Genomic DNA, 21287 nt, shown 5'->3' with positions numbered 1-21287 from the left:
TGTTCACAATAGCTTCAGCAATTTCCTTTTTTCCCCTACTGCAATATAATATGGCACAGAACAATAGAATCCATCATAACTTACAAGCAAAGATCTATCATTTGAACATATTATAATGCTACTTCAGTCCAGATAGGTATATTTGTTTAGCTATGATTGCAGCATATTTGATGAATAGATTTGAAAAATATACAGGTTTGTAGCAGGGGAAATAGTAATTGGTGAAAGCAGAAGCAATTTACTAATGTTCTTCTGCAAAAGAGACTCTCTGTCTTTTCAAATAATTCCTCAATAAGTGATGTTCTTGTACTTTGCCAACATTACTAAATCTCATTAAATAATTTTCAAAAAAATAAAAATAAAAGTGCACCTTGAATTTGATCCAGAAGAAAACTGTCAACCAATACAGCTCATGGATCAGAGGTATAGCCCTGGATAGATAGATAGATAGATAGATAGATAGATAGATAGATAGATAGATAGATAGATAGATAGATAGATAGATAGATAGATAGATTGATAGATAGATAGATAGATAGATAGATAGATAGATAGATAGATAGATAGATAGGGATAGGGATAGGGATAGGGATAGGGATAGGGATAGGGATAGGGATAGGGATAGGGATAGGGATAGGGATAGGGATAGGGATAGGGATGGATGGATGGATGGATAGATAGATAGATAGATAGATAGATAGATAGATAGATAGATAGATAGATAGATAGATTGATTGATAGATAGATAGATAGATAGGGATAGGGATAGGGATAGGGATAGGGATAGGGATAGGGATAGGGATAGGGATGGATGGATGGATAGATAGATAGATAGATAGATAGATAGATAGATAGATAGATAGATAGATAGATAGATAGATAGATAGATAGATAGATAGATAGGCAGGCAGGCAGGCAGGCAGGCAGGCAGGCAGGCAGACAGACAGACAGACAGACAGACAGACAGATAGCCTTCTCTCTAAGGCTGCAAAAGAATGACTGGCCCAAGGTCACCCAGCTGGCTTTATGCCCCAAGGTAGGACTAGAACTCATGGCCTCCCAGTTTCTAGCCAGTGCAGTCAACCACTACAGCAAACTGGCTCTCTTGAACATGATATATGGATTATTTTTTTTTGAAAGTAAAGTTATTCACTGGAATCCTTGTGTTGTCACTCCAACTCCTAAGAAATCTTGCTAATCTGAGGTCATGGGTCCTTATTCCTTGGATTGATGATTTCTAATCCTGATGGTAGTTTGAGAAGTTTGACCATAAGACAAACTGAGTATGGAAGCCTCAGACCACTAAGAGCCAGTGGGGGTAAAAGGGAACATAGAACAAGATGTGAATTTTATATAAAACAAAGATGGCTGCTGAGTTCCCTACCAGCTCTATTCCAGCAACATTTAGAAGCCATTAGCACAGTGTAATTTTTGTATGTGCTACAGGGAGGAAATCCTTAACTACATTACCAGAAAATAGTTTTCAATATGATTTATATTAGTATATGAATTTAGGGAGTACAAAGGTAATATTTAACTAGCTTAACATTAAACATATACATATCTATTGTATTCTAATGTAATATTAATGAATCACATGTGCATTAATATTTAAATGAAATACACTAGTTTGAAATTAAATGTAACATTACATTTTTGTTCTGGCCTCATCCGTTACTTTTTCGAATGTGGCCTATTAGCAAGTTGGGTCATCACAGCCCATCACAGATGAGTGAAGGTCGCTCAAAATTCATATGGGGCCCTCAGGCCTAGAAGTATGTATACACTGCTTTCACTCAGGTGTTCTCCTGGTGATGCACATGACAGATAAAAAATGCCACAAAGATTATTGTGTAACAATAGTTAGTAGCATTGGACTTTGCCAATAACATACAGTATTAGACCAAATACAGTTCTGTGACAATCAGAAGTGTAAATATTTTCAAAAAAGTAGATATGTGATCTCAGGTGGCCCAAGCCTTATTGAAAAGTGTGTTCCCAATTTCTTTTCTTTTTTCTTTTTTTGTGCATTGACTGCCACAGGCTTTATGCCATGCTTCACAGAACTGTTTTGGCAAAACAGCATTAGGCTGGGTGGAATTCTCTGCCATCTTATTTTCTGGAAATATGGGAAACTCCAGAATGAATGAATGAATGAATACTGTACACAGAGTGAATGACACATGAGGATGCAAAGCTTCAAAGCATAGTACAGTGCTTAGTTTAGGTTTGCTGAAAAGTGGCTCCACCCCTTCTCAAAACTAGAAGAAAAATATCAGTAGCAAAACAAAACTTCTGATGCTTCTACAGGAATGAAGCATCCCCGGCCAATGGGATGGGAAAAACAGGGCTGTTATTTTTTTTTTTACCTTGAGCTAGTCATTCCGACTTTTACTTTGTTGTTTCTTGTAGTAGTCTGTCCATAAAGCATATTTTTTCAATTATATTTTGCAGTTGTTTTTCACTATCCATATCAGACAATTAATTATTAATAGAGTTAATGCTACTGCTGAGATATTCTTTGTCACAGAATAATATCATATAGCATGGAGAATACAGAGGCCCAGTCAATACTTGTACTTGCTCTTCCCCCTTTTAACCACAGTTGTTTGATTTGTTTCCTGTTTTCCCTTTGGCTCCACAAGGAAATGAAGAAACGATACAGATCAATGTTCGTCAGACTGAAGATTATCCGGTTGATCTCTACTATCTCATGGACCTTTCAGCTTCTATGAATGATGATCTGAAATCCATTAAGGAGCTGGGGTCTACCTTATCCAAAGAAATGTCTAAGCTCGCAAGTAGCTTTCAGATAGGCTTTGGGTCTTTTGTTGAAAAACCAGTTTTACCATTCATCAATACTCTGACGGAAGAGCTACAAAATCCTTGCCGGTTGGTAGAATAGTTCAAACGTTTCTTCTGACTCTTTAGAAACATGGTTTGAATTTAAGTGAGATATTTCTCCTTAAATGCAGTTCGATGAATTCATTAATATAGAAATAGGGGGTTTTTTCCCACCCAGGGAACAGATCAGGGACTGCTGAAAGTGAGACGTCGCCTCCAGTAGTCCTTTCACATGCAATCAGAACCCTGCCCCCCCCATCTTATGCACACAGACAATGCATACTAAATCAATTCATTTCAAGGCAACACTCTAGAGCAGGGGTAGGCAACCTTGGCTCTTTTATGACTCGTGGACTTCAACTCCCAGAATTCCTGAGCCAGCATGGCTCAGCTTGGAAACTCTCCCTTTCCCCTCAGCATAGCTGGCTCAGGAATTCTGGGAGTTGAAGTCCACGAGTCATAAAAGAGCCAAGGTTGCCTACCCCTGCTCTAGACCCACCTTTCATCATCCTTTCCGAAACTTCAGGATTGAAGAAAGCTTTGATGGATCAGATATAGTGGCCTTATGGGCTCTCTAGTCCTTCTTTAATCATTCTGGTCCTTCCAAGGGTGCTTTTTTCATGAGGCAACTGGACTTTCTTGTTTTCCTTGAAGACGTTTTGCTTCTCATCCAAGAAGCTTCTTCAGTTCCGACTGGATGCTGGGGAATGGTCTCTAGCCTAGATTCCAGAGAATCCAGTTTGGATATTATTTATTTCAGTTTCTCCATACTATTCATTTATGTACGGGTGGGGATGATGATTATCTAGACTTCTGGCAAATAAGCTAAGGATGCTATGCTCCTTGAAAGGGCAACTGAAAACTTATCATATGTAGCACCAGGCTACTCCATGAAGCACTGTGAAACTTTACTGGTGGAACATGTGTCGGGGCATTCCAGCATCTATGAACTAACAAGATTTCTTGAATTCCTCAACATACTCAAAGCTACAATAGGAATACAAAGCTACAACTGTAGAATTATCCTGGTTAATTATATTCTCACTGATCTCAATAAACAGGAAAATACCTTCCACTTTCTGATCTGGCAAGGATGCGCGACATATTTGTAAACTGTTCAGAGGGGACTGTAAAGCACTATGAAGGGATATATAAGTCTAAATACTATTGCTATTTTAGGAAATAGTGGCTTCTCTGCAAGTAACGCTTCTCACCAAATGTAAATTGTGCTTTATTCTGGAGCATCAATATATAATCAGTTGTCCTAGGAATAGTGGGTTCAAAATCCCATCACTCAGCTATAACATACTGAACACATCTTCAGGGAGATACCAATCATATAAACTATAATTCATCTGAAGATCATATTGCTGAATTCTGAAAAGAATAAAGGGCCATACCAAATGCACCTCAACCCTAAAGCTTTTTTATGTGACCTTCGTTGTTATTTATAAACACATAAGCATTTTTCTTTACAGAAATTACGCATTTGATTGTTTGCCAACATTTGGATACAAGCATGTTCTCTCATTGACAAATGACTCAGAAAGATTCAATGAAATTGTGAAAAAGCAGAAAATCACTGCAAATTTAGATACTCCAGAAGGAGGATTTGACGCAATTATGCAGGCAGCTGTTTGTAAGGTAAAGAAACTATATCTGTGTTTCATGTTGATTTGGGATAAATGAACTAGCTAAATTGCTAGCTTCACCTTAGATCAGAACATCCCATATGAAAGTACCTCACAATATTCAAGAAGGGTTTAAAAACCTGGCTTTTCCTCCAACTCTTGGGTTAGGGTGGGTGTTAAGCTCCCTGTAGGATTTAATCTGTTTAAAGAATTACCTTTTGCAGATTATGTGAATTGTGGTTTTACTGTTTTCTCTAAAAGCTATGGAGTTGGGCAGCCTTGTAAAGCCAATAAATAATATTCTGAATTGCTGATTATGTATATCATTTATTATACTCTACCTCAAGTACTCAGACAATATAGTTGACTTTAATTGCTCTGCAGTTTTACTGAGGAGTGGTATTTACTACTTCACTTCAGGCAGCAAAATCTGAATACTAATTTCCATCCTTTTATAGAGTAGACCTTGGCATGTTTTTAATCATAAGATAAATCATATTTCGTATTTCTATATAATATCAAAATATTGTATATATTGTTTTATCTCATATTCCCTGTCATCGCTTATTAATGTTTTATTGCAGGAAAAAATTGGCTGGAGAAATGATTCATTACATCTGTTAGTGTTTGTGAGTGATGCTGATTCTCATTTTGGGATGGATAGTAAATTAGCAGGAATAGTTATTCCAAATGATGGAAAATGCCATTTGGATCAACAGAATGAATACTCCATGTCAACTGTTTTGGTAATTGCGTCTTATTTTATTCAATCCTTTCCCATTCTCCAGTCTTGTACATTTCATCGTGTTAGAAATTACATTTCTATAACTCCATAGATTATGCCTTTTAAACTATTCTAAAATGAACATAGAAAATATAATTTGTACAAGGCCATTTTCACATGAATTAGAATAAAATTACTTTTTATCACAGAACTCTATTTCATGCAGGGTTAGGGACATCTCCTCTTTGAAAACTATCCTGCACTACTTTAGGAGAATGGAAAGCAATAAAATCTTTTGCCACCACAGGGACATTAATTTTCTGAATAAGAGGCATTCCAAAACTGTTTTAAAAAGCATCATCTTGTTATATCAAATTGAGATGGCTTCTAACTCCATTCCTATATCATGAATTCTTAAAAGTTGGGGATGTCCTATACTGTATTTCTTGCTCTATTTTTCTGATCCTTCAATACATATTCATTTACATACGAGCTCCACTGCTCAATGGTTTTCTTGGGGTTTCAAAGAATGTTTTAAAAACACAGTTTATTGTTAGATGAAGAGCCCTCAACATAAGCCATTCCTTGCTCCAGTGTGGATGCTTATCCAAGTGTGATGAAGACACTTTTCTTCACACAGTCTGTTTGAATGAGCACCTCAAATTTGTGAAAGTGTGAAAGTGCTGAATGCAGCCTTTCCCCAGTTCTGTGCCCTGGGCTTCATAATTTTGTGTGGCTGACGCAGATGAACTCCAAACGAAGTATTGCTCCCTGCCTTTCTGTCTACACAGCTGTATTTATTTATTTGTTAAGCTTCCATGTCACTCCCATCAAAGCCTTTTAATTTCATGATGAAGGTAAAATACATAATATGTAACAAAACAAAAACACCACCAAATAATCAGCAACTTGTTGAGCCTTATCCCACCACAAGGCGCCATTTCTTCAAAAGCAGTAATGAAGATTCTATTCCATTCCCATTTTCTTAAATATGAATTTACATTTTCCATAAAGGAAGAGTAACCTTTAATTCAAGGGTTAATATTTTTCTTCTGTCAAGGTGAAAAAAGGCATTATGGAGGATCTATCCTTTGATTAACCTACTGTGTGCTGTCTGCCCTCAGTATGTGAGTCTTTTATCTGGCACTGTTCACGTGCTTACTGTGCACTTGTAAGTTATTTTTTAACTTAAAGTTGATATATCTCTGTTAAGACGGATTGTCCTTTTTGTTTTTCTCAGGAATATCCAACTTTAGGACAATTGAAAGAGAAAATTGTGCAAAACAACATTCTGTTAATTTTTGCAGTCACCAAGGAACAAGTTCATTTGTATCAGGTAAGGTATCTAAATCTTCCTGGTTTTCACATTCTTCTTAGATTGCCCATTCAACATGGTGTCTGAAAAATGCTCTGGGATGAAGAGACTGAGGTTATTTGAAGTTGGGCCATACTGTTTGTTGCCTGACGTTCAAGAATTGCTGGGGCTGAACTGAACTCTTGGAAACTCCAAAAGGCTTGGCAGCACTGGCCACAGTCTTGTCCCACTTGAGTTGCGGGGAAGTCCACCATCTTGGTGGATTGAGGAGCCAATGCCAAGGCTGGCACAACATGATCTCCATTTCAGCTAGTGACCCAGCCAGCCTGGACACTGTGGAGGTTTCTGCAATGGCCCTTGGTGTGGGTGCTTGGTTGTGACACCATATCCGGATCCAGTAATACATCGTTTAGTGACTATCTTCTGTTGTCCATCAAGAAATTTGGTTGGCTTTTTTTTTTACATTGAGGAGAGTACGTTGGACTGATATGGTCCCTGCACATTCCTGAACTCCTGAACTCAGTGGTGTGCTGGTAAATGTTTTAAAAGGAGGTCTGCCAGTTCCATTGCTGCCACTGGGCTGTGCTACTAGCTGCAGAACAGTTGATTGGCTCACAAGGCGCTCTAGCACAGCTTTGTTCTCAACTGGCTTGAAAATAAGGAGTAGCTCAGAGCGTCAGGCAGGGGGGAGCTGAGGAAGCAGAGGCAGCATTACCAGAAGAACTGTGTATTTCAGCTGAAGTTCTTCCTACTTTTTTAATGTTACACACAACACAGAGAGGCTTAAAGTGGCCTTCTAAGTCGAATAAATAAATATTAAGATGAAAGGGATAGATGGTAACCCAAAAATTAATTCAATGTTCTAATCAGAAATGTTATTAGATTCAGAATCCTAATCTCATTGAAGTAGGATAAATTTAGCACGTGTGCAGGTACTTAATCTAATTCCACACTCAATGGTAGCAAACAAAGTGATATAGCAGAAACACAAAAACAGCAGGGATTTTATTTTAAAAAAGGGAAACAAACAAACTATCCAAAGAAAGCAATAAAATGGGAGTTTTGAATATGACAAAACCTGATTTAATGTTCCTGGGAAACAAACAAAAACACCTGGGAACTCTGAGGTGATAATAGAAATAATGTAATGTGAAACTGTTCATATAATAGGGGAAGTACAGAGAGATAGCAAAGGGTGTAGAATTCCAAAGAAAATGTGACGTTGTGATCAGTGAGTGGTGACTATCTCAAGATTAAATAATAGATAGAGAAAGCCAGAAAGTCCTTATCTAAGAATCTGTCCATCCGTTCTCCACCCCCACCCCCAACCTTTCATCTCTTGAATGGACTGCATTTCCCTTAGTGTTCAGTCATGTTCCAAACAGCTTTCAGAGTAAACTGTCAAACCACATTTGCCCCATTAATAATGCCATGTGCGGCTTACAGCACATTCCTATCCACATCTGTATGAAAGGAGTTTTTGTTGAGTTCAGTGAAACTTCAAGGAAAGTAGATATAATCTTACAGCCTTAGTTAAATCTCCTCAATCTCAAGGCACTGAATAAGACTCACTCAAATGTGGCTCCCAATGTGGATTTAATATAGCTAACGGGGGATGTGTCATACAATTATCTAGTGGCTCCTGGATTTTGTACTTTTAAAAGAATGCTAGACAGCCCATGATCCATTGGATCATCTTTTCAAAGATATTTTCTTACCTAAACAGAGAAACAGAATAACTGTAGGTAGGCAAAAAGTTAGTGGCAGTGGGAGTGACTTCCAGCTTTTTTTTATTATTAAAAAGTTTTATAAAAGTTACAATATAATCCCCAAAACCAACCCACCCTAAAAAAAAACCTCTCCCTCCCCCACTTCCCAGAGCTGAGTACAGGGTTACAAATATAATAATCATAATCTAACTAACATTAACCAACTATATAAATAACCAAGTTCGTAATGCGCTTTAACTCCCCTTTAACACAAATACAAGCAAAATAAAAGTAAAAATAATAATAGTAAAAACATAAACAAATTAATATCCAGGTTATTAAACAATACAATATAGAAATAATAATAATACCATGTAATTAAAACTAATAAGAATTCCACTATAATAAACTATTAATAATAATAACAATCTAAAATTTATTCATAAACTAAATGGAACTTTTTAGTCCCATATTTATTCTGAATATAATCTATCCATCTTCTCCAGACCGAACTGTATCTTTCTTGTGAATGATCCTTCAGATAAGCAGAAATCTTAGCCATTTCTGCTAAATTTGACACTTTAAGCGTCCACTCTTCTATAGTAGGCAAGCTATCCTTCTTCCAATATTGCCCTACCAATAACCTTGCAGCTGTTATCAAGTTCAACATCAAGTTAGTTTCTTTGATATCACAATCTGTACCAATAAAATAATTGTGGAGTAAACTTTATCTTTCTCTTGAAAATCTTTTGAATATTCCACCAAATTTTAATCCAAAAAGCTTTTATATTTCTACAAGTCCACCAAATATGAAAATAAGTAGCATCCAAACTGCCACATCTCCAACATTTGGGCTGTAAATTAGGATACATACAAGACAACTTTTTAGGATCCAGATGCCATCTATAAAACATTTTATAAAAATTTTCTCTTAAATTTTGGGCCTGAGTAAATTTTACATTTCTAGCCCAAATTACCTCCCATGTATCCAATGGAATCGGTTCTTGAATATTTTGGGCCCACTTTACCATACAATCTTTAACTAATTCCATTTCCGAATCCAATTCTATTAAAGCATTATAATGTTTGTGAGAAATGAGAAGCAGTTTTTTAGAAAGGTCCCATTTATAATTTTAAAGAAAATGGATGGTAAACTGGAGGGATTTTTTTTAACCATTAAGAATAAACCTATGGTATTTGATCCTGGATGGATCAGAGACAATGGTTATAGTGGGTTTATGGGAGATTAGAAGCTGCTTGTGGATTTTCTGTGAATTAAGTACAATAATAGATTGTTAACAGAGGGCTTTGAAGTTTGTTTACCTTTGTTCTTGGAATTACCTGTTGATTGCTTTTTTATATAGTAGATAGATGATAGATCAAAACAGTTGATTGAGAATAGATTTCTACACTTGTGATATTTTTTAATGTTATGTAGTAATTTTGCAAATATAGTTAAAAGTTCATTGACTATGCTAAAGCCTTTGATTGTGTGGATCACAACAAACTGTGGCTTATTTGTCTCTTGAGAAACCTATATGCAGGTCAAGAAGCAACAGTGAGAACTGGACACGGAACCACTGATTGGTTCAAAATTGGGAAAGGAGTCCGGCAAGGCTGTATATTGTCACCCTGCCTGTTTAACTTATATGGAAAGCACATCATGAGAAAGGCAGGGCTAGATGAATCAAAAGTTGGAATTAAGATTGCTGGGAGAAATATCAACAACCTAACATATGCAGATGATACCACTCTAATGGCAGAAAGTGAAGAAGAACTAAAGAGCCTCTTGTTGCGGGTGAAGAAGGAGAGTGCAAAAGTTGGCTTCAAACTTAACATTAAGAAAACCAAGATCATGGCATCCAGCCCTCTCAATTCCTGGCAAATAGATGGGGAAGAAATGGAGGTAGTGACAGATTTTATTTTCCTGGGCTCCAAGATCACTGCAAATGGGGACTGTAGATGCTTGCTCCTGGGGAGGAAAGCCATGGCAAATCTAGACAGCACACTAAAAAGCAGAGACATCAACCTGTCAACAAAAGTCTGTATAGTCAAGGCTATGGTCTTCCCAGTTGCGATGTATGGCAGTGAAAGTTGGACCATAAGAAAGGCTGAGCACCAAAGAATTGAGGCCTTTGAACTATGGTGCTGGAGAAGACTCCTGCAAGTCCCTTGGACTGCAAGGCGATCAAACCGGTCAGTCCTAGAGGAGATCAACCCTGACTGCTCTTTAGAAGGCCAGATCCTGAAGTTGAAACTCAAATACTTTGGCCACCTAATGAGAAGGAAGGACTCACTGGAAAAGAGCCTAATGCTGGGAAAGATTGAGGGCAATAGAAGAAGGGGACGACAGAGAATGAGGTGGCTGGATGGAGTCATTGAAGCAGTAGGCGTGAGCTTAAATGGACTCCAGAAGATGATAGAGGGCAGGAAGGCCTGGAGGAACGTTGTCCATGGCGTCGCGGTGGGTTGGACACGACTTCGCAGCTAACAACAAGGCTACTGCTAAGCTTGTAAGCCGCCCTGAGTCTTCGGAGAAGGGCGGGATATAAATGGAATTTAAAAAAAAAGAGTTAAAAGGGGTTATAAATTGTGAACTTGCTTTGCAAGGAGGGGAATAGTAATTATTACCGATGAAACATATTTATTAGTATTCAACCAGGAAGATATTTTATGTGCATGTTTGACATTCTGTTTTATATACTTTTTTGTCTTTGTAGTTATTATCTATTCTTTCCTTTTTCCTTTTTCTTTTGATTTTGTACTTTAATTTTGGAAATAAAAAAATTATTGGGGAAAAATAATACAAGTCCCTAAAATGAAGGGATTAATGTTGATATTTTTACCAGAGGCCAAGATGCATATTTATTTTTTACCATCTGTCAGGTGACCTTATATATTTGATCATTTTTTCCTGAGGGAAGGTTATAATTTTATTTTGTAGCAATATGCAGATCTTATTCCTGGAGCTACTGTTGGAAGACTACAGCATGATTCTGGAAATGTCCTCCAGTTGATTATAGATGCATATAAGGTATGTAAAATTAATAAGAGTTGCCTTATTGGGAAAAAATAAATAAGATAATACCACAAGTAAAGTTTCATATTTTTGTAATTTTATAAAGAAATTAATTTGGATATAGCATTATTCCCTCTCTGAAATATTGGTTATCTCTAATGTTTTATTAGCAAATAAAAACTCAGACAAAGTCATAAAAAATGTAAAGTATAGATTACAAGCATAGATCACTATGGCTTGTTGCGGGGATCATGGTTAGAAAAAAAAAGAGTCTTTTCTCTTCATAATATACGATTTTAGCCAGATGCTTAATGTAGTGTATTTACACAGCAATAAGTTTCTAATCCTATTTCTACACTACACATTTATCTTATGACTGCTTCAGCCTAGTCTTTTTAAAAATATGTTTTAGACCAGTTGGTTGAAAGCAGAAGAAAACAAATCTAGGCTGAATATTAGGAAGAATATCCTGATGGTATGAGCTCTTAAATACGTGTGTGTAAAAATGTCAAATTTTAGAGAATGGCTGAATTTTCTGCTTTTCTTTAGAATATACTGATCAGAGGGTGGTCTGGCAGTTTGTTGAACTAAAAATATGATCCCAATTGTCCTTTGCACTCAAAAAAGAGATTCACTTAAAGTTTCTTAAGTGGTAGGGGTTTCCATTTTAAAATTGCTACAATGATGGAAGCATTTTAAAATTGTGGCAGAAATTCAAGAGGTTATTATTCACAGATGTGTTGACTTGTAAATATTCCACAGAAAATAAGCATAAGAAGGAAGTCTGAATTGTCAAAATATTTGTTGTACAGTCTTCTCATATTCCCTTTTCATATTCCCTGTCATAGATTTTACCAAGCATATAAGTACACGCCTTGAGAAATCAAAAACTATAAAGAACATTAATCAAATGTTTGATGTCTTCAAAGTGTTCAAAGTTTACCCTATATAAAATTCCAGACTGTCAGAAAATCAAATTATTAAAAATAGCAAGATTGCTACTCCCACATTTTCTTTTACTAAGCAGTTAATGTTCAAAAGAATGCCAATGCATTCTACTCCTGCTTTGTTGAATAAACCAAAATTGATGAGATTCACCCAAAATACCCATAAAACTATGGTTTACAAAAAACAATATGTTCTCACATGGTCCTTGCCAAATAAGTCATATTTAGGCTTAGTACAGTTTGTGAAACCATCCACTTTCTCACACATTTGCATGTGTTAGCAGCCTTTCTCAGCCTCTTGCCCTCCAAATGGTAATGAAGGTTGTGGGTAATAGAAATTGTATTCCAATACATCTGGAGAATACTAAGAAGACCGATATAAGTATTGACAGTTTTTCTGAGGTTTATACAACATTTTAGGATGAATATTGGAGAATTTTATTTTCACTGTAGCTGTACATGTACATATTTTATCAGATGGTATAGATCAGACTATAACAATGGCAACTCATGACTATAAAGGGATGTTATCTGTTCTACAATTATCAGGCATTACTTTTCCAATGACATGGTGTCAACTATTGTGTCTAAGTCACTCAGGTCTGAGATAGAGCTGGAGGTGCTAGGGGACACAGCTGGATTGAAACTTGCTTTCACTGCCATCTGCAGCCATGGCTCTGCCTTTCCACACCAGAAGAAATGCTCTCATATTAAAGTGGGAGAACAGGTAAGTAGATTATGATTTCATCAGTGTAATTCCCCATTGCAAAGCCAATTGCTGTTGGGATCCCTAAATGGGATTTGGCATAAACCTGTGACCTGCTGAGTATTGTATTGGTAAACTCCAAGTCCCAGGATTTCCCTCCATTGGCTATCTTGAACAGGATTGCTAGGCACCAGAGTTCAACAACTTCTGAAAAACTACAAATTGCCTTCCATCCCAGTCTTAATATGGACTCCCAATTGGTATAAATTAGTGGTCAAGAGGCATGGCAAATATTGAGATATTAAAATGCATTTTCATTGAAACAAGCCATCAGTTGGCAGGCTCAAGGCTTCTTCTATGTCTTGCATATTTCCTCCTAGAGCTCAAGTCAACATGTGTGATGCTTTGTTTTCCCTATGAATAACAATTCTCCAAAGGAGGTTGGGCTAGGACAGGGGTAGGCAACCTTGGCTCTTTTATGACTCGTGGACTTCAACTCCCAGAATTCCTGTGCCAGCATGGCTGGCTCAGGAATTCTGGGAGTTGAAGTCCATGAGTCATAAAAGAGCCAAGGTTGCCTACCCCTGGGCTAGGAGATAGTGACTAGTCCGTCTTCAACCTTTGGACTTCCATGGTTGAGAACAAGCTAGAGCCCAGGTCTCCCCAGTCCTACTCTAATACCTTAACCATTATACCACATGGATTTCCCCCTTATATTGATCATATGGTCTGTAAAGAAAAGGGAGCAGGGCTGTAGATTACGTGCTAGTTAGCTGCTCCTTTCAAATCAGCTGGAACATCATGATGGAGAACAGCTATTTTCCTTGGATGGAAGGTTTCTTTTTGTTTATTTGATTAGATTTAGGCATCACATGACTCCAGAGGACTCTGAGCAGCTGACAATTTAAATCAAATAATATAGAAAATACACGGTACAATATAAACAAACAGAATAGCATCTGTCTGAACAATAGCCTATATACATTGAAACATATTTAACTAGGGAGGGCACACCCACCTTGCCTGAGAGAATAACCAAGTTTTCAAGGCCTTATGAAACATCATCAGAATGGGATCATGAATCTTCGCTGGATCTCATTTCAGAAGGCAAATATCACAACAGAGAAGGTATGGTTCATGGGTCTTGATAGATAACGTTGCTTAATCAATATTAGTGAAAATTCTCCACTGCTTAGAAATGGGGTGGGGAGTTGCTTTGCTTGTAGTTTTACTTTATGGATTGCTTCACTTGAAGTTTCATGGAGGCAAAAGAGGAATTCAGTTTGCCTACATACAGTACGGTCACCTAAATTCAGGACTCTAGTAGCACTATTTCAATTAATCAGCATAGATCTGGAAGGGACCTTGGAGATCTTCTAGTCCAATCCCTTGCTCAAGCAAAGACCCTATACCATTTCAGACAGGTGGCTGTCCAGTGTTTTCTTAAAAACCTCCAGTGATGAAGCACCTACAACTTCTGGAGGCAAGCTGTTCCACTGGCTAATTGTTCTCACTGTTAGGAAGTTTCCCCTTAATTCCAGGTTGCTTCTCTCCTTGATCAGTTTCCATCCACTGTTTTTTGTTTTGCTCTCTGGTGCTTTGGAAAATAAGTTGCCCCCCTCTTCTTTGTGGCAGCCCCTCAAATACTGGAATACTGCTATCATCTCACCCATAGTCCTCCTTTTATTTAGACTCGCCATTCCGAAATCCTGCAACCATTCTTCATATGTTTTTGTCTCCAGGCTCTTCTTTGCATTTTTTTGAAAGTTAGTAAACCAGTTGTTAAATGAATTTGATTTCCCCATTGACTTTGCTTGTCAGGTCCCAAAAGGGGGGGGGTCACATGATCTTGGGACACAGCAATGGTCATAAATATGAAGCAGTTGCCAAGCGTCTGAATTTTGATCACGTGATGCTTCAAAGATTGTAACTGTGAAAAATGGTCATGAGTCACATTTTCCAGTGCTGCTGTAACTTTGAATGGTCACTAAACAAACTGTTGTAAATTGAGGACGACTTGTACTAAGGATTTATAAAGTATTACTAACACTTCATGTGATTCCGATTCTATGCCTTTATTTATATTTGTTTACAACCAACAAATTTTATTAAAAGGCATAATTTTGCAGGAGCTACACTTCGTCATCCTCATTCAAGTCTCCTGTGTCAGATGATTTCAGGGAAACCTATGGTTTATGTCCATATATTCAAAGCACTTACACTTCATATTTTATCCAGAAACATTCCAATGAAGGTAAATAGGTCCCTGAGTTGATCTCAACTCCTGAAGACACATCTATGTTATTTTGTTGGCAGCAAGACGGGAAGAGTTGCCTTCTTCCAGCTTCTCAGCTTTGAGATTTTATGCTATAAAACAGTATGTCAAACATATCTACCCTATATTTCATGAACGGAGGCAGTTAATATTTCCAAGTTAGTTTATATTTAAATATTTACTTTGTGCATTGTATGCTAAAATGCGGTGGCTCAGTGGGTTAGGACGCTGAGCTTGTCGATCAGAAGGTTGGCAGTTTGGCAGGTCGAATCCCAAGTGCCGCGTAACAGAGTGAGCACCTGTTACTCGTCCCAGCTTCTGCCAACCTAGCAGTTCAAAAGCACGTAAAAATGCAAGTAGAAAAATAGGGACCACTACGGTGGGAAGGTAACAGCGTTCCGTGTGCCTTTGGCGTCTAGTCATGCCGGCCACATGACCACGGAGACGTCCTCGGACAAGCACTGGCTCTTCGGCTTTAAAACGTAGATGAGCACCGCCCCCTAGAGTTGGAAACGACTAACACGCATGTGCGGGGGAACCTTTACCTTTTTTTAATGCTAAAATGATGAAGGGTGTCATTCACACGGGTGCTTTTTCCTCTCCGTTCTTTAGGTCACTTTCAATGTGACTTTAGGTTTAAGCCCTTCAGATTGCAGTGAAGGGAGAAGGAAAGTCCTAATCAAGCCCACTGGTCTAAATGAAGCATTGGAGATTGAGATCCAGCCTGAATGCAGCTGTCATTGTCAGAAGGAAGTGGAGGTGAACAACTCCAAGTGCAACTACGGGAATGGTTCTTTCGAGTGTGGGGTATGTGTGTGTAACCCCGGCTACCTGGGTCCAGACTGTAAATGTAGCGAAAAAGATGCACTGAGTACAGAGTCCTGTAAAAGTTTCCCAGAACAGATTTTGTGCAATGGAAGAGGTGACTGCTATTGTGGACAATGTATTTGCCACCTTTCAGCATATGGAAAGATATATGGCCCATACTGTGAATGTGATGATTTCTCTTGTGACAGACTTAGAGGGCAGGTCTGTGGAGGTAAGTCTGCTCTAAATTGTATTTTCCTTGTAACTACATAATAGGCATACAGTAAGGTATTGAAAGTGTTTATATATTATGCAATGATGTGTATCATGTACAACTGCATGTGGACATGCTGAAGACAGTCTTGATTAAATGGATTCTTTCAGGGAATGGGAGTTCATGCTTCTGAAAAGTCTGATAATCAGAAAGCATATCACTCATACCTTACATACATCATTACACAAATAACCTAATTTGATGTAAGCGTAACCCAATTTAACATAAAGTTAAGTACCTCATCTAGACTGTTCCACATGCATTGGGCTTTCTTTCTTTTTTGGTCATTCGGGGATGATGTACAGATGGAAATTTGGGTTATTCTACCATAAAGTCCACTAAATAAGGATCCATTAAATCATTGTGTATGCATTTGTGGAAGGGCCACTATGAAATTTCTCAGCATATTTCTTTTGAATTATAATACATTTTTTTAAAGAAATCAAGAAATATACTTCTTCATTTTGCTTTTAAACATTTCCAGTTGAACCAGGATTTCTTCTTTTATTGTAAATATTTATTGTTTTAAATAGTTTATTGTATTTAAAATGATGTATGTAAGGTGTGAAGGAAAGGCAATGTTCAAAGATCTAAACCTTCTAATAGACAATATGTTAATGTTTTTTCTATTGGAAACCATGAAGTATTGTTTGATTTATATTCTTAAAGAAAGCTTTTCTAAATTTAGTCTCCCTTCACCTACCTGTAAATAAACTCCATAGAATCTAGCAGAATTTATTTTTGGATAAACATTATGACAAACTAATAATACAACCATCTTTCTGTGGAATTTATAGGAATATGCCATCATTACAGTGACAAAACACTGTATTCAAATCTTTTCCATGGGGAGGAATTAAAATACAGGAGGGGTACAAAGGTCATTGGGAAGAGAATATAAAATGCATTTGTGCACTGATAAGTAATTTGCAAAATATATTTGGATATGTTGGCTGAATTGAAGATTAAGGATTGAACCTTAATATCCTCTTTTCTCATGTCAGCTCCAAATGCATTTCTCTTGTGGCACTTTGCTAGTAGTGTTATACAACTACTCCACAAGAAACAAAAGCATTTGTGCACATTTCTTTGGGAAGATCTGAAGTTCTCTGAAGGTTGTGGAATTTTGTTATTCTGAGTAAGCAATCACATGAATTAGTCTGTAAACTGTGGGAAAGACCTTAGCTAGCACCAAAGATACTGTAGATGTACCTGAGGTTGGTAGATGGGCTGAAATACAATTCCCTCTATACTGTTAGAATTGCTAACAGTATAAAGCTCAACATCACTGGCTATTTTAGCCAATGAAATTTGGAAGGCAAAAGATTGTGAAAGGCTATTTCAGTGAGGCAATGAAACATGATGAGTTCTGTGTTTGGAATAAAGAGTTATGTTTTATTTTCATTCATTTATATCTTAGGATATATCTATCTATCTATCTATCTATCTATCTATCTATCTATCTATCTATCTATCTATCTATCTCTTATTTATCAACCTACCTACTTACCTACCTGATGAGACATCTGTCATGCTTTCTACCAATAAAGTACTATGGGTTTGAAACTCAACAGCTGGCTCCCTACCTTGTGATTCTATGTAGTCCTAACAAAGAACTTTAATATGGTACTTAGTTGGAACGTTTCTTTCCAGTTGTGTAAAATAATGTCTTCATACAACATTCTACAGAAGATTGCTGGCAATTTTCAAGAATTAGGAATCAAAGGCAATGATGGAAGCATTTGAAGTAGGGTTGACTTCCCTATTTTTTTCTTAGGTAATGGGGATTGTGACTGTGGTCAATGCATTTGCCACCATGGCTGGACAGGTGAATACTGTAACTGTACCACAGATACCAAGACTTGTATTTCTAATGATGGCATCATCTGCAGTGGGAGAGGCAAATGTATGTGTGGAAAATGTATATGCACAAATCCTGGGATTTCAGGCAACGTCTGTGAAAAATATCCTACATATGATGATCCTTGCAGCTCCAAATGGTAAGCTGTTTCTTTGAGTATGATTAGAAAAGTCTATTTTTGTCACATATCTAAATGTACAATAGGTTTTCAGAGGAACTGAACATTCTTCACTATTTCTATTGGTAATTGTGTATTCCCTAGTCCATTAAATCCTAATACATTTTGTATCCCTTTCATTATGCTACATGCTCTCTTATCTATACATTTAATACATTTGTGTTTATTTACAATAATTTCATGCTGAGGTTCATGTTAATCGTTTTCTTCCTCAATTAGGGTGATTTGACCCTGAAAGGATACTGTAATCTGAGGAATTCCAATGAGGTTGGTTATTAGTGTAAATGTCCAATAATGCATAAGTATTGTGTCAGAAAATGAGAAGTGGTGTAAAGTAGCAGTGTGTATGACCTAACTCCCCAGGCCCATATACGCCTATCAAAACTTGGTTATAAATACTAGAGACCTTCCAAATATTGCTGCTAAACTGTAATTTTTAATCTTCCACTCTTTGAACTTCGGCTTTGACATGCTAATCACTTTCAGCCTGAAAAATATGGCTGGAGAACATCCTGTCACCTGCTACTTACCAATTCAGCAAGAGGGCGTTTTACTTCTTTCTCATACTGGGATTGGCTTCCTCTCTCTTTGTGGACTTTCTAAAAAGAACAAACACAACCCAAGAAGACCTGATGCTTGAGGTCAGAGGAGGATCCACCCACTCCTGCTGTCTTCATCCATGAGGACTTCCCACCTGTTCTTTCTCCAGCAATAGGCAGAAGCCCAGCCACTTAATTCTGAGGACCCTTCAAAGTATGTTAGGGTAACAAATGGCTGCACAAGAAGCCCAAAACCTAGACCGGTTGAAGCAACTACTCTGATAAGCAGCAGTAAAATGAATGGGGTATGGGCCAATTTACTGTAGTCTGTTGCCCAAAGTAGCCTTCAGAAAGGCTTATTCTGTTGTTGCTTTGTCCATGTCACCAGAGGTCTTTTATGATGAAGATGATGACTCTCAGTGTAGATATTTTAATCTTCCTCTCTAAGCAGTCCTACAGTACTTGCTTTCTTTAAATGCTCTTTAAAGGCTTCATTTTATTGTTGCTGTGAACTATGAAAAGGATTAGTAATTTCATTTTCTCTATGTTAGCAGTCTGATTGCTAGTTACATTCATGATCTAACTGTTATTACTGATTTCACTTGAGCTTTTTCCTCAGTAAAGTGTGAGGAATTGAACCTGGGTCCTTCTTGATTTATCATTAGCTTCCTTATTCTCTGTGTACATTCCCAGGAAAGTTTTTTATTTACTTTGCCAAATTCACAATAATAATTAATCAGACTAACCTTTTTAAATCTGTCTGAACTTTACATTCTCCATCTATATCCAAGCTGTTTTTCCCCGAAAACATCCGGAAGCATTGGGAACATGTCCTGATACAATTTCAGATATCTATTTCTGTTCAAGCTGAGAGGAAGTTGCCTGGCAGTTGTTTTATAAATAAAGGCAGTTGTTAAATCAAAACCACAAACTTCAATTACTCATTTTACATCTTAACTGTATTGCTAAACACCAGCCAGTGCTGCTACAATGTTGTAGCTTGATTTGCAAAACCATGGCAATGCCAGATATCAGGATACTTTCAAGGCACATTTAAAGTCAGCCAGGTTTGTGAGGCACATTTGCTAGTACAGCTGCTGATTATTTATTTATATATCACACTTAGAAACCTCCCATCTCCCTCACAGAGTGACTCTGGGTGGTATACAAGTGAAACATGTTGTGAAAGTGAGAGGATTGTGCTGTCCTCTTTGACCTCCAGCTGGAAGTCAAAGACCGTCCTCTTTGACCTCCAGTCCCAGAAATTACTGTTAGTCATTTCTGGGACTGGCTGTGGGAGAATAACTTTGGCCCACTTTCTGGTCTTTTTTCTTTTTTCAACCAAAAAGCTCAGGCTTAGCTCCTACCTCAGTTGGCTCGTTAACTAAACTTTCTGACCAGCTTGTTTAGGTATCTGATCAATTCAGGGATTTTTATTACTGCTCAAATAATTCAGCTGATTTACATATCTGTAGTGTACCAATCTATTAATATATATATATATATATATATATATATATATATATATATATAAATTTTAACTTCTCAGATATTAAGTTTCCTCTTTATTCTGCACCAAACCACAAATATGCCAGGGTTATTTGGGGGGGGGTTCCTGTCATGTTCTCATGAAATTGCCTTCTTCTCATCACCAGCTCATACTGTAGAAGGTTAAAGTCACCTTAAGCTGTTCCATTTTTTAAATAGTCTTTTTCCTCTTCTACAGAATCTAAATACACTCTGGCATGCTTCCTCGACCAATAACTTGCTGACACAGCTGTGACTGGGCTCTGGCATATAATTTTCTATTAAACATTTTGATTTCAGTATTAAAAGCTAATGCAAACTAAATTAAAGGGGGGAAAAACAATAGCAAGAGAGAATAAAAAGTGGAAAAAAGAAAGAATATGATAAAGAAAAAGAAATATATAAAGAAGTGACTTCCAACCTTAATTACAAGTATAGACAAATTCAGTAACTCTTCATTCTCTATAAGTTACCAACCGGTATCTATTCGTCCCATATCCCATCCCTTATCTATAAAACAAATCCATAAAACATCCAACTTTTGAATCCTGGTGTCAGCAAAATTTCTGTAAAGAATGGACAAAACTTTGCAGAGAAAGGTTTATTTTAAATTTATTCAAAGTAATCAATTTTATATTCTTTCCTTTTACTTCTAAAAGTCTTAAACATTAGTTCATTCAAATATTGTTGTAGAATTTGATTTCTTTTCAATTCTTCTTTATCCCATCACACAGACTTCTTCAAGAATTTAATATGCCTCTTTGTAGAGCCAATAAAAAACCATTTTCCAGGTCACTCTATTATTTGTATTCTCCCTTTCATTTTTAAAACTTCAGCCAATTTATTGTTTATATAAACAATAAAACATCCTTTCCCAAATCATTTTCTTGGCCTGTCCTTTGTAATTCTACCTTCTGTACTTTCTATACCT

General features: G+C 37.1%; 1 protein-coding gene across 1 annotated transcript in view; it reads left to right on the top strand.

The window, feature by feature from the left end:
* The window catches only part of ITGB6 (integrin subunit beta 6), a 46800-nt gene that overhangs the window by 9713 nt on the left and 15800 nt on the right, over nt 1–21287 (top strand). Inside the window, exons 4-11 of the mRNA XM_083350824.1 lie at nt 2646–2892; nt 4323–4488; nt 5060–5221; nt 6440–6535; nt 11168–11257; nt 12782–12916; nt 15783–16209; nt 18029–18251. Coding sequence (XP_083206950.1) covers nt 2646–2892; nt 4323–4488; nt 5060–5221; nt 6440–6535; nt 11168–11257; nt 12782–12916; nt 15783–16209; nt 18029–18251 — 1546 coding nt within the window. The remainder of the gene's footprint in view (nt 1–2645; nt 2893–4322; nt 4489–5059; nt 5222–6439; nt 6536–11167; nt 11258–12781; nt 12917–15782; nt 16210–18028; nt 18252–21287) is intronic.

Source organism: Vipera ursinii (assembly GCF_947247035.1).
Source record: "Vipera ursinii genome assembly, chromosome: 1".
NCBI classification, from domain to species: Eukaryota; Metazoa; Chordata; class Lepidosauria; order Squamata; family Viperidae; genus Vipera; species Vipera ursinii.
Note: the sequence above shows the minus strand (reverse complement) of the source record. Positions and strands in the feature narration are given on the sequence as shown.